The 15,162-nt window shown below is 33.6% G+C and overlaps 1 protein-coding gene across 1 annotated transcript; it reads right to left on the bottom strand.

Annotated features, from left to right (window-relative positions):
• Positions 1-1,874: 1,874 nt before the first annotated feature.
• Positions 1,875-13,311, bottom strand: LOC134237856 (uncharacterized). The gene is made up of 3 exons (XM_062720003.1): positions 13,172-13,311; positions 4,247-4,366; positions 1,875-2,585 (listed from the first exon to the last, which is right to left on the bottom strand). The coding sequence occupies exons 1-3, from the start codon at positions 13,299-13,301 to the stop codon at positions 2,428-2,430; spliced, it is 408 nt and encodes a 135-aa protein (XP_062575987.1). The 5' UTR covers positions 13,302-13,311; the 3' UTR covers positions 1,875-2,427.
• Positions 13,312-15,162: the final 1,851 nt, after the last annotated feature.

Here is a 15,162-nt window from a genome sequence, read left to right as displayed (position 1 = left end):
CATTCTTTTGAAACTTCAAAATTTTCATCAATACATATCACTTTGAATAAAGTCACAGTTCTCCAAATGGTATATTCTTTTGAACAATGCTGAATCTAGTTTATCCAAAGAAATTTGGTTGAAGTTGTCTATGATGGCTTGACTGTATAAAGCAGAGGGGCACCAGACACTTTGATCAGAAAGCTCATTGGATAAAAATAGCAATACATGGCTTACAAACTCTAGGCTGTGGGTCCCCCAATTTGCAAGATATATTAAACTGACACCTTTGGAGAGGGGGTCATTGAAGTTCTTTGAAATGACAATTTAATTTTCTGAAAATTAAGATGTTAGCTAGGAAATTCGACATCCTGAATACATACAGCAAAACTCGGTTATGATGAAGTCACTGGGACTTTTGAAATTACTTCGTTATATCCATAGTTCGTTATAACCTTATGAGAAATTCATTAAATTTATATAGCTGGGGATCCAAAATGACTTCACTATATCCGTAAATTTGCAATATCCGTGTTTGTAATAAACAAGTTTTACTGTAGAAAGAAAATTCCATATTTGAACACAATAGAATGATCTACCGTAAATCTGGAAATTTTTACTGTAAATAAATTTTTAGCAAATTTCGACAGTGTGTTCAATTTTCAAATATATAAAAACAAAATCATGCTTTTGCATAAATCAAGCATAGTGTTGGTTTAAAGCAAATGAACAAAAAAAGACTTTAAAAACATCAAGTCTTCTTGATGACAAAAATTTGGTCAAAATAGATCTTTCCTCTGAGGGGTAGTTAAATTTAAGTTCAAAATTATTTAAAATTTGTTAATTTTCTTAAAATTTCGAGGTAACAGAATTTCCCAGTAGATGTTTCCAATTTCTAGTGGCCAGGCCTTATGTATACATGAAAAAAGTGGAAAATCCCTTTCCTGTGTAACATTTTATTGTTAATATTGTAATCATTGAACACACTTTTATTCAAAAGAAATAAACTGTATAAGGTGTCAGTTCAAGTATCCATTAATTGTATTATCTGCTCAAAGGCAGGGGTATCCTCCGGAGCCACCGGAGTCATTGTGGCCCACTTAACAAGTCTCCATGTAATGCTTCTGTCTTCTATATTACATGAGCCCCCCAAGTGAGTATATGTGTACTGTATATGTAAAATGAAGAAATAAAAAATGAGTCTTTAATTCTCATCTTTTAAATTAGAGAATGATTGAGAATTCTCATTAATGAAATTTATTATATATATAAGGATTTTCAATTTTTTTTTTATGTTTTTAGGCTTTGTATTCTGTACAAATTTTTCTCATTTTATATACAGTTGTCACACACAGGTATCAATTTCTACTCTACAAGCAAGAGATATACTGATATATTAAAATAGGATATGAAACAAGTTTAATTATATTCATGATCTGAACAGAAGGACATAATATCTTCAAATTATTCTGTTTCCATGTCCATTTACAATTTCTGGTCCTACAGGACAAGATAATAGGGTTCTACCAAAAAAAAAAGAAGGAAACTGATACAATATCTGAAAAAAATGTGTTTGTAAAACAGTGATGCCCCTTGTAAGATCTCTCATTGCCATGCATATGGATTCTCAACTGCAAGGCAATTAAATTTCCTGCTATGAAAGCTTGATCTACAAACAAAAGTTATTTGAAATCTTCTGCTGTAGTGAAACAAGTAATGGTCATAAAAATACATCATACTCCAATTAATTCTCAACATTTCATTTTCCAATTTAAAATGTTATGTGTCAGCATTAAAATAACTTAATAATAAATTGATTATCATACATTAAGTTTGATGTACATGCGTCAATACTGAAACACAAAAGAAACACCTCTTATTTTATGGGAAAAAAACTAAATAAAGTATAGCTCTGATCTAAAAAGTAAGAACATTTTTTTACAAATTGCAAATCACTTAATATGGAAATTCTCAAAATAAAGGTATAGATAGAATCATGACTCATCAAGCCTGTGTGTATAATGTTGAACTTAAGTTTTTTTCATGATCCTGGGACTAGAATTCCAAGGGTTACTACATTGTGCCAGAGCAAGGAAAACCCGACCTCAGCTTCAGGAAAAGGGGAACTTAAAAAATCAAAAGAATATTTTTATTGCTCAAATCAATAGATTTATAAACTTAATTTATGCATTATACAAATAAGCTGTTGTTGTGCATGGTAGACTTGCATACTGTAAATGAGTGGTTGGCCGGAGGGGTAAAGAGTCATGTGTTTTTTTCAAAGGTTTCAACGAATAAAACAAATCTCTGATGTTTTTGAGTGTACATTTTAACAAATTGAATTCATTTTTTAGAGACCATTCAATGAAAAATTCATTTGTTGTTAACTGCTTGTTGCATTTCTTTTGCGTGTCAGTATATTTTTAAAACTTCCTTGACAGAAAAAAATCAAACTGAAAGCTTTTGTACTCCCTTCTTGTATTTCAGCCTCCTTTGTCTCCTCAGATTAATCACTTTTGTCCTGATCTTCTTGGTTTTCTCCCCAGTTGGATAATCCCTTAGAATGTTTGGATTCTTGGTAAGGAATTTTTTTATTTTATTTGCCACTGTAAAGTTTAAGAAAACAAGAGGCCCATGGGCCACATTGCTCACCTGAGAAGCTTTGACCATTCTGTTCTTTACTAGATTTCCCCTTTGTAATACATACTGTGACCCCACTCTACCCCACTGATCATAATTTAGACAATCTGAAATCTACACTACGCCAGGATGCTTCTACATAAGTTTCAGCTTAACAAAGATTGTCCAATATATTACTATGTAAAACTTTAATTCCCCATTGTGGCACCGCCCTAACACCCCCCCCCCCCCCCTCAAGTCATGATTTGAACAATTTACAATCTACACTACCCCAGGATGCTTCCACATACGTTACAGCTTTTCAGGCCCAGTGGTTATTAAGAAGAAGATTTTTCCTGTGTATTTTTATGTAAAACTTTGATTCCTCATTGTGGCCTTGCCTAACCCCCGGGTGTCATGATTTGTACAATTTAGAATCTACACTACCCCAGGATGCTTCCACATACCGTATATACTCGCCTATAAGTCGGTATTTTGGGAGTTAAATATTGGTCTAAAACTCTATGTCCGACTTATAGGCGAGTCATAAAAAGACAGATATTTTTCTGGGAGGTAAAAGGTAGAGCATTCTATTTGCATTTCTGATGATTATCAAAGAAATTGTCTGAATATATAAGATAACTTATGTATTCTTAGTTTATACATATAAAGTGCAAGTATATACAATTTTTAATAATTTTATTTGCATTTTAAGTGACATTGCCATTTTGTTTGATAATTAAAGATTAAATATCAGTGTCATTTTGAAAAATATTAATTGAAACCAGGTTAAAATATCAGTGGATTTACTTGAAATTGTCACCAGATTTTGCAAAAAAGTTGCACAGACTTATAAGCGGGTCAATAGCAAATCCCACCAAAATGACTTCAAAAATTACAACTGACTTATAGGCGGACCGACTTATAGGCGAGTATACACGGTAAGTGTCAGCTTTTCTGGCCCAGTGGTTCTTTAGAAGATTTCTAAAGTTTTTTTCTTTATATTTCTATGTAAAACTTTGATTCCCAATTGTGGCCCCGCCAAATCCCCGGGGGACATGGTTTGAACAATTTAGAATCTACACAACCCTTGGTTGCTTCCACATAAGTTTCAGCTTTTCTGGCCCAGTGGTTCTTGAGAAGAAGATTTTCAAATGAAACCACCCTATTGTTGTCTTTTCTTGATAATCTCCCCTTGCGAAGGGATTTGGCCCTTCATTTTAACAATTTAAATTCCTCTCACCCAAGGATGCTTTGTACCAAGTTTGCTCAAAATTGGCCCAGTGGTTCCTCTGAGAAGAAGTCAAGAATGTGAAAAGTTTACGAACAAACGACGGAAGCAATGTGATCAGAAAACCTCACTTGAGCCTTCTGCTCTGGTGAGCTAAATATAAGTCAGCATGGTAAGAATAATTATTCTTTTTAGATTAGGTTACGGTATGTAAACTTGTCTAGTCGTTTACTGTCAGCCAGGGTCTCAAAATGGAAGCCATTACCCAAAAAACATGAATGGTATAAGGAAAAGTGCAGATATTTTGATCAAAATGCAAACAGCCTGGATAAAAGTGAAGAAAGTTATATCAACTTTTAATCAAATTGAAGAGGCAATTTGAAAATATCAACTGTTAATTACACTTGTAAATATTACCGTGTAATGGTCCTGCATTCCCCTCGTTTTCGAAATCGTTGATATCTTCCTTGAAATATGATTGTATGGCTTTATCCTCCTCTGGTAGCCAGCTGTGTCTCTTGACTTTCCTTGATGCAGCTGTCAAAGAGAATTCGTTCAAATCAAAGAAAAGGTTTGGAAATCTTAGGAAACCTACAATGTTAGGGGAATAGTAGCTGTAATTTGATAGCTATGATTAAGCTATAAGAGATGAAAAACCTAGCATTTTTAGGTTGACCTCCTACATCATAGGGCATACAATTTTAAATCAAATTAATCCATTTGAAGTACAAAAGCAAGGAACTACGTTGAAAATTGGTAATCAAAGATTACAGAGCTCATCTAAATGAATGTTGTCTTTAAGTAGGGCAAAGTCCCACAATTAAGCAACAAATAGTGTACACCCAAAAATGCAAATTTTATGAAATTTTGTTTTGATACTTTGGAATAGGCCTATATAAAAACTTCAAACTAGTTCTTCAGCGTGAAACCTAATTAAAATCCAGCATCTGAAGCAACTTTGAGAGTTTTCATCTCTTGATGCACTATTTGTGCAAGTTTGGTTTATATTAACCTTGGAGTTTCTTGGTAATAGACCTGCACCCATAACTTTAACCAGGTCCATTATCTTGAAAATCAGCATCTGAATTTGAGTGTGCATCCTAAGATGTATCATCCATGCAAGTCTGCTTAAAATATCGCTCAAAGTTATTTGGAAATAAAACCTGTATAAAAAATAACCTTTTTACTAATCCAGAAAATGTAGGTCAAATTCAGCATCTGAAGCCAGACTGGTAGAATGCTGATTTGCACCTTTAGAATTACAATCCATGCGATTTTGGTTACTAAAGAGCTCAAAGTTTCTTGAACCTGTTCACTCAACTGGAAAATGTTAGTCAGTCTCAAACAAGTCAGTTGTATGCATCTAAAGATGTTCCATCCATACAAGTTTACACATTATAGGGCTCATAGTATTTTTGAAATGAAAACTGCATCAAAAACTTTAAAATGTTCACTTAACTGGAAAATGTAGTTCAGATTCAGCATTCGAATCAAGACTGGTAGTATGCATCCTGAGATGTACAACATGTATCCATGTAAGTCTGGTCATTTATAATAGGGCTCATAGTATCTTTGAAATGAAAACTGCATCAAAAACTGTAACCTTTTCACTCAACTAGAAAATGTAGGTGAGATTCAGCATCCAAATCAAATCGGTAGTTTGCATCCTAAGATGTACCATTCAAGCAAGTTTGGTAATTTTAGGGTTCATAGTATCTTTGAAATGAAAACTGCACCAAAAACTTTAACCTGTTCACTTAACCAGAAAAGGTAAAATGACCTAAACTAAATAACACTATGAATAATAGTTACTTTAACCAGAATGCTGACGCTAACACAGACGCTGATGTCAAAGCCGAAGAAGATCTTTGAAGAAATAATCTATTTTTGTGTGGACCCTGAGGCAGACAGGTCCACGAAGTTAATATAGATAAGCGAGGTTAAACCAGATGCCCTGGGCTACGCATGAGCGAGTATGCTCCCTTAGTAACTTGTCCCTAAAATAATTTGCCCTATTCAAAGAATGAGTCCTCTTAAGGCTGCAATCTCGCCCCTTTTTAAATTCAGAATTTTACCGTTTTGAATCACAACATTGTTATCTTATAGCTAAAGTCTTCAAGTAGAGTGTATGTAGATACTAATTCAAGATTTTTTAAGAAAAAAAGCTTTCAATATTTACATGATATCAAATAAAGAAAGTGGCATATTTCACTGTAAAACTTCGCCATTACGGCTATGTAGGTCATTGCAGTACTAGTATTTGAATAAGAAGGCGGGGCGTCTATCAAGCGTGCGATTAGTGTGAATACATTAGCGAGTGTTCGAAGTGTACGAAGTTTTATAATTAAGTGACACCTAAAAACCCTCTTTTCTTATTGGTAGAGACCGACCAAATACATGTATAAGCATCTTCTTTTTTTCATTTGTCAGGCTTAACTTTGTTTTTTCTGCTTAAATTACCAGTTTCATTTGCAGTGATTTATTAGAAATTCCTCAAATTATTTATATATAAAAATAAACAATGGATTTTATGAAAAGAGCATATAACGCAAGACACACTTTTTCATACTTTAAAACATTATTTTTTATAGCGATGATAATTAATCCACTAGGGCTTACAGATGATTCATTAAAGCTTATTACTGTTTCGTAAATAATTATTTCATAGTATATACATATATAACTTTGCAAAATTCGTGTGCTACAAAAAAAAAATGGTTGAATTATGATATAAAACATAATGTATAAAAGTTTGATTTTTTTTTGCATAAGGAATAAAATCGCACAAAACTGAAAAATTTAACGTCAATATTATCGCTGCTAAATATAAAAAAAAAATCAGAGTTAGACAAGTACAGTCCCCAGATTGCATTATTAATCCATGTCATGCACAGACAAGTTACTGTGATATGATTGTCATGTTGTAAATTTTGAATTAACCGGGTGGCAGTAAATACAAAATTTAAAACATGACAACTTATATGATCTTCCCTTTTTAGGAATTATTATTTGTAGAAATCCACTCGTGTACATTTTGATTTTTACAAACTCTCGTCCTGTTCTGAAATAAATAATAAATAATTTCAAATAATTTTTACGCCCCTTTTCATTCGATTTTGTTACGAATAACTATATTCAAATCTTTAATTGTTGTTAGATTTTGTGCCGATACAAAATGTTATAACATTTGTAGTGTTGTCAGAAGAAATCCGGAGTTTCCCTCTATTCAATATTAGGGGTGCATTCTGTACAATGTATTCGTCCAGTGACTTTTCGTCCGATATACAGGTCTTTTTAACGTCCCATTGTTCAATGTGATGTACATAGACTACATACAATGTATACTTAGGAACAAAGGAAAAATTATAATATATATATTCACAGTATTTTTTTTAAATTCTGTATTGATGAGATACAAGCAGTAAGTGCTAGGTTTGTACAACAAGCTTCCAAAATATATTTATATACACCGAAAACAAATCAAACATAATCAACTGAAATTTCGTTTAATAACAAGTAAATCAAAAATGTTAACACATCTAAAATAAACAGGTAAAAAAAATTATTCCAGGGTACATTACTCATTTGAATATGATTTGACCATTGATAACTCGCAACACCGGACACGATGTCGCATTGATCTGCTCAAAGCATGAAAGTGAATAGATTTGAGTCACGTGTTCAATGCTTTGTTATTCATGAGGTCAAAGGTGGGTTGAAATTTGTAAACAAGGTGCCTTTACTATAGGGACAGATACCCGTGAATTTGCACCTTTTTGGAAAATAACATGTGAGCGCACGACTGTTTCAATTTCTTTCATGAATTAAAATGACAAGTTTAACTCTTTACATTGACCCTATTTACTACAACTTGAAACATCTATGCGCTCATGTAAAAAATGGGCTTGCAAAGTGGGGGTGTGGCCTAAAGTCTATGGGAAATCGATGTAAACAACGTACCCCTGCTATATTAATCAGATAAATACCCAATTACAGTGCAAGGAAGTGAAAATTGAAAATAAAATTAATAAACTGCAATGTTTGATGGAAAGATTGAGACAAAACCAGTTGGAAATCTTCAAACTTATTTTTTGCAAATTATCGGGGGGCCAAATGTGGACGTTTAAACGATTCATTCTTTAAAAAATGCCATTCATTGGCAAATCGCTCTAAGACTTTTAAATCTGCATATCGCATTTACATATTTGGCGAATCCGATTTTCTCTCCTTTACTAATACTTTTATTTACAAACTAAATACTGATTCTATGCAGGTACAAGAACTTGCAGTTTATAGATACATGTAACTTGAATGTGTGTGTGTGTTTTTTTTTTTGGGGGGGGGGACAAAAAAATCTGCGTTCTACATAGCTATACTTCTCGTAAACCATCTGATCTCTATTTTTCCCATGATACATTCTTCGTTATAAATCAAGAACAGGTGTCAAGTCCAGGCCAGTATTGGTTACATACATCAAAATAGCCGATTTTTTAAACTGACAAAAGTAAAGACTGCTAATCAGAGATCAAATTTAACAATTTTGCTTTAAGACTACTTTCAGTCATAAGTAGGCAGATCATTGCGGAAAATGTGAAGAAACCTAATACATGAATATTTCCTACACCTAGAAATTTTCTTAATTGAATTTCAGTTAGAAAAACATGCATATGGTCCAAGTATTGCAGTCATTTTTTAAAGAACAGCAACTTATCACTATATAATCAATAGAGCCCGGCCCTAACACCAAAACCCCTGACCCAGGGGCCATGAATTTCAAAATTTTGGTAGAGGTATCAATGCTCATTAAAATAATGACAAGTTTGACTGTTTGATGTCCAGGAGTAAAGAAGATTTTTAAAGATTGCATTAATTTGAGTGATTTTGGCCCCACAACTCAAGTTCCAAATGAGCAGGGACCCTAAAATTCCCAATATTTGTTACCCTTCACTCATAGATGCTGTATATAAAATTTGGTTGAAATTGGTTCATTAGTTCCAGAGAAGAAGTTGTTAAAAAATGTTCCAAAGTTTATGAACGATGTACCACAACATATGAAAAAGGAAAGCAATAAGTTACCTTACTCATGTGATCTAAAAAAACAATAAACTAAGACAATTGGTATCTCAGTCAGCATGGTCAGTGGCGTATATTCCATATAGGCTAAAAGGCTGTAGCCTACACATCATTTTCTCACGGATTGCAAAAATATATAAGGCAAACATAAATATCTCTGAAAGTAATAGTTATTAATAAAGTTGCTTCAAAATTATAGGTCTTTTCTTTTTGATTTTATTTCAAGTCAAATAGCAAAAAGGTCGTATTTATTCTAATAGCAAACTGGATTTTACTTTATCCGACGGTCTGATTCCGATGTGTGGGTTAAGTCATACAAGGTGAAATTTCAAAATTTACTAAAAAGTCTATAGTAGAATAGTAAAAAAAAAAATCAGTTACATTTAATTATGAACAGGACAGCCAAAAAAAAAACCAGAGTGAAACCAAAGGTGATTATATCACGCAATAATATAAAAAAAGATTTTAAAACATAGGTAATCAGAGATTACAGAGCTCACCTCAACGAATGTTGTCTTTAAGTAAGGCAAAGTCACACAATTAACCAACAAAAAGTGTACAAAAATGAAAATATTCATGCAATTTTGATCTGATACTTTGAAATAGACCTATATAAAAAATTCAAACTAGTTCTTCTTCATGAAAATGTAACTAAAATCCAGCATCTGAAGCAAATTTGAGAGTTTTCATCCCTTGATGCATCATTTGTGCAAGTTTGGTTTATACAATGTTATATAAGCCTTAAAGCATTTTGGTAATTGACCTGCACCCATAACTTTTACCTGGTCCATTATCTGAAAAATGTATGTTGAATTCAACATCCGAAGCAAGTCCATTAGTGTGCATCCTAAGATGTATCGTCCATGCAAGTCTGGTCATTAAAGAACTCATAGTTACTTGGAAATGAATCATGCACCAAAAACTTTAACCTGTTCACTCAACCAGAAAATGTAGGTCAGATTCAGCATCTGAAGCAAGCCTAGTAGGATGCATCCTTAGACGTATCATCCATGCAAGTTAAGTCATCATAGGGCTCATAGTATATTAGAAATGAGACCTGCACCAAAAACTGTAACCTGTTTACTCAACCCGAAAACGTAGGTCAGATTCAGCATCCGAAGCAAGCCTGGTAGTATGCATCCTTAGATGTATCATCCATGCAAGTTTGGTCAAATTAGGGCTTATAGTTACTTGGAAATGAAACCTGCACCAAAAACTTTAACCTGTTCACTCAACCGGAAAATGTAGGTCAGATTCAGCATCCGAAACAACCCTGGTAGTATGCATCCTTAGATGTATCATCCATGCAAGTTTGGTCATTATAGTGCTCATAGTTACTTGGAAATGAGACCTTCACCAAAAACTTTAACCTATTCACTCAACCGGAAAATGTAGGTCAGATTCAGCATCCAAAGCAAGTCCATTAGTGTGTATCCTAAGATGTATCGTCCATGCAAGTTTGGTCATTATAGTGCTCATAGTTACTTGGAAATGAGACCTTCACCAAAAACTTTAACCTGTTCACTCAACCGGAAAATGTAGGTCAGATTCAGCATCCGAAGCAAGCCCGGTAGTGTGCATCCTTAGATGTATCATCCATGCAAGTTTGGTCAACAGAGGGTTTATAGTTCCTTGGAAATGAGACCTACACCAAAAAGTGCACCAAAAATGTTAACCTGCTCCAAAAACATTAACCTGGTCATTCCTCTGCTGAAATTGCAGCATCTGAAACTTTGACTGGTACAATGAAACACACTAGAAGGATCTTCCATGCATGTCTATTCAACATAGGACACAGAAGTATTTAAAAAGAAAACTGCTCCAAAAAACTTAACCTGGGACGCCGACACCGACACCGACGCAGACGCCGACGCCGACGCCGACACCGAGGGTATTACATAAGCTCCCCCAACTTCGTTGAGGTGAGCTAAAAATACAAATTTTCCTACAGAACAATATTTGGTTTTTTTTTTTTCTGTGGTACTACAATAATTTATAATCCTATTAAGTTTTTTATATATTAATATCATATTTAATAATATTTAAAATATTATTTTAAAAATCTTTTTATTGTAAAATCGCATATAATTTTGTATCAAATATTCAAAATTTCCCGAACCCCCCACCAACGAGAGGGGGCGACTCCCTCCCGTACCTACCCCCATTCGGTGCTTCGCGCCTCAGGTGAATCTCCGATTCACATTAGCCTACACATGAACAGGAAGGAATATACGCCGCTGATGGTCAGAATAAAACTGCATTTGGAGTAGCGTTTTGAGAATATTTTGCAAGAATTTAGAACTTTATTTAGTAACCACAGCAACACTATTCATTGAAATAAAAAAAAAAAAAAAACAAACAGAATTATGTATCTTAGTGTAGTCTACTTGTGTGCCAAGTTATACTGAAATCAGACCAAAACTGTAGGAGGAGTATCATTTTTAAAAGTATATCACAGAAATTTCTTAAACTACTTTTAGAACCCACAACGACATAGTTCATTGAAATGTCTTTTATAAAAAAAACAATGTAAAGAATTATGCATCTTGTGTAGTTTACTTGTATGCCAAATTATATTGAAATCAGACAAAAATTGTAGGAGCAGAAGCATTTTGAAAGTATATAAGTAAAAAACATCTATTTCTAGTACACTGTAACCAAGGCAGCACTATTCAGTGAAATCAAAAACTGATTATAATTGTATCTTAGTGTAGTTTACATAAGGAAGGATTCTTCTCATATTTCTAATATCTAAAAATTAAAGAAATTTTCACAGAATCAACAAGACAATATCAGTGAGTGATTATATCAGTGAAATTAAATTTGACCATTTCATATTAGAGGCAAGGTCAGGTCAAGGTCATTATCTTTTTCCTTGACATTATGAAAGAAAAAGACTGTTGTCAATCATGTGATGCCTACTTCTATTTCAAAAGTTTAATGATTGTTCTTTTTGCATAAACACAAATTACTATATCGCGTCTATAGCATGATATTACCAAATTTACATAAATAATTTTACTTAACTTGGTATTGTCTAATCCGAATTTTCTCTGTTTTTCTTAATTTTTTAGGATATATTAGTTATTTTCATATGCTTCCTATATCTAACTTTTTCTTATTTTCACATATAATAAAGTAGTCCTATAAATGTACAAAATGATACAAAAACAAAAGGTTTTGATCATTTACTAAGAGAGAAAAAATACTTTTTATGGATTTTTAGCTCAAATGTGCACTTTGACAGGAAGCGTTTAACAGCTAACAAAGTTCTAGTTTGTTGGAAAAAGCATATTTGTTTGATATAATTTGAAAGTTCAGTCCATTATAATTAATTTAACTTACATTTGAAAATTTTTCCAAGTTTTCCATTGTGTAAAAATTAAAGCTAAATTCATTGTTTTATTATAATTTTGAGAGGCAGGAAATAAGATATTTTCATACACCACCATTCAGCCAAAAATATAGTCCCTGCTAGTTTTCAAACGCACTTTACCATTTCTATTTAAAGTTGTACATTTCTGATGAATCCCACTGTGGGACGTGGACACCAATGTCCTTCTGTTGATACAGTACAAACTGAAGCCCCGTGTCGCAGTAGGTGCTGGCACGAAAAAGATCCCTCACTGCTCAAAGGCCCTAAGTGCCGAGCACAGGACAAAATTTGTAGACTTCCACCGGCAAGTGGTGGCGTCTCCATGTGAGCGAAAAATTCTTGAGAGGAACAATATACAATCAATCAATCAATATACATATGTATTGAAATTAGACTAAAATATAGGAGGGGTAGCATTTCTAAAGTATTTCACAGAAATTTCTATTTTTAGTAACTACGACAACATTTTTAAAGGAGATCAAAAACTGAAAAAGAGAGTAATGTATCTTATTGTAATCTACTTGTCTGCCTAGTTATAGTGAAATCAGACCCAAACTGTAGGAGGAATAGCATTTTGAATAATTGTTTCCAGACAGATGGACAGACAGCTACACAGACTGCTAGATGAACAGATATCTTTATTTATAAAATTTTTGGATAAAACTGAACAATTATTACGACCTTATAATAGTTAACATTTACTTATCTTCCAAGTTTAAGAAAGTAATAAGTTAAATGTCAATCTTTCAAAGGAACATCCCAAGTTGTCCACTCTGTATTTTCATAAGATTCCATCAATGTTTATACCAAATATCTAACCAATATATATTACCTGAATTAATCAAATTCCTGTATTCAAAAGATAAAACTAGATGAACATGTTTCTAACTTACATTTCAAAGATTCAATTTCACTTCCATCATCTTCTGATCCAACTGAACTGTCATCCTCACTTGAATTTGACGAATGCTCAGGATCTGTGTCTTTATTAGCTTTACCGTTTCGTCTTCTGGAAATTTTCATACTACTGGGTCCTGGCAGCTTTATAATAAAGTATTTATATTTTTAATTTTTTGAAATTATATTTAAGGCCATAGAATTATATATTCCCATTGCATTATCATTTCATATTTACCTTGATGTTGGCCGGACTTTTCTCGTTCCAAATTTCACGTTATTCACGTTTTTCTGCCTTAATTCCGCCAGTGTGTCAGTGACTTTATTTCCGGTGATTCTGATTTAGACAGTCGTACCGTGTCTATATGTGCATGGACAGTTTGCACGGGGTTGTGTAGAGAACTATAGTGATAGTTTTAACAAATTATTTATTTGTCATTTGAATTTGTGCTTAAAATTTAAAGACAATGTTGTGATTAGTATTATTTTCTATTGCATGTATATCTGAATATATATATACAGATAAATAGTATACAATTATGTGTATTATTATGCGACAATGTGTTGATAGTTGATACAGAGATATGATATATGTGCATATTGTTATAGAGTTTAACCTTATGTGATATAATTTATTACATAGATATCTGTTGTTTTATTGTTGCGGATTAACTTTAAATTGTTGATTGTTTTAACTATTGGAGCGAGTATCTGCAGTATATAGGCAGTATGTATATGTATAATTACATAAGTACTCTTCATATTTTTGAGAGAGAGACTTGAGTGATGTATTTATTTGCATATTTATTGTTTTAATATATTGATGATATAGTCATGCATTCTTTATATCTTAAGGTGGGGGAATGTAGTGGAGTCGTATATTTTAATTAGAGTTATCTCTCTTGGATCTTGGATGGGGTGCGCGGTTGTCATTGAGATGGTGGCCATCTCAAAGGGCCCCGCTTTCAACAATGAACATGAAAATGTAAGGTAGTTTAAAAGGGTTTATTTTGAAGAGGAACATTTGTGTAATACAGTAAAAGTCATTTAGTACGACTTCACAGATATTGCGAATTTACAAAAATATATCAAAGTTATCTTGTAAATGTACCTTCAGTTATATAAATTTACTAGAATTAAAGGGAAAAATTATGCACCAAACATAATAGAGGTTAATTCTGACAATGACCTAGAAACTTCGACCAAGGTCACCGCACATTCATTGACCAGTGGAACTCTTTGAGTGAAGTAATAGCCAAATTGGGCCAAGGACAGAGAAGATATGCTCCATACAAGGACTTATCATAAAAGTTTGCTTTGACCTTGACCTTTGACCTAGAAACATGGTTCAAGGTCTCTGCACACCAGTTACCTAAAGGCACTCTGTGGGTGAAGTATAAGCCATGTTGGGCCAAGGAGAGAGAAGATATGCTCCAGACAAGGATTTTTCATATAATTCTGCTATGACCTTGACCTAGAAACATGGTTTAAGGTCACTGCACACCGGGTACCCAAAGGCACTCTGTGTGTGAAGTATGAGTCAGATTGGGCCAAGGAGAGAGAAGATATGCTCCGGACAAGGATTTTTCATATAAGTCTGCTATGACCTTGACCTTTCAGAAACATGGTTTAAGGTCACTGCACACCGGGTACCCAAAGGCACTCTGTGTGTGAAGTATGAGTCAGATTGGGCCAAGGAGAGAGAAGATATGCTCCGGACAAGGATTTTTCATATAAGTCTGCTATGACCTTGACCTTTCAGAAACATGGTTCAAGATCACTGCACACTGGGTACACAAAGGCACTATGTGGGTGAAGTATGAGTCAGATTGGGCCAAGGAGAGAGAAGATATGCTCCGGACAAGGATTTTTCATATGTCTGCTATGACCTTGACCTTTAACCTAGGAACATGGTTCAAGGTCACTGCATACCGGGTACCCAAAGGCACTCTGTGGGTGAAGTATGAGCCAGTTTGGGCCAAGGAAA

The sequence above is a fragment of the Saccostrea cucullata genome, unplaced genomic scaffold, assembly GCF_032062105.1.
Source record: "Saccostrea cucullata isolate Sc308-1 unplaced genomic scaffold, CSIRO_AGI_Scuc_v1 ctg2936, whole genome shotgun sequence".
Lineage (NCBI taxonomy): Eukaryota > Metazoa > Mollusca > Bivalvia > Ostreida > Ostreidae > Saccostrea > Saccostrea cuccullata.
The sequence above is the reverse complement of the archived record's forward strand: the minus strand, read 5'-3'. Positions and strand labels throughout refer to the sequence as shown.

Bases quoted from the DNA above. Each gene is read 5' to 3' on its own strand.
- LOC134237856 (XM_062720003.1), bottom strand. From the start codon at position 13,301: ATGAAAATTTCCAGAAGACGAAACGGTAAAGCTAATAAAGACACAGAT. The intron at 4,367-13,171 runs GTAAGTTAGAAA...TCTCTTTGACAG, and splicing joins TGAAATTGAATCTTTGAAAT to CTGCATCAAGGAAAGTCAAG. The intron at 2,586-4,246 runs GTAATATTTACA...TAAACTTTACAG, and splicing joins GAATGCAGGACCATTACACG to TGGCAAATAAAATAAAAAAA.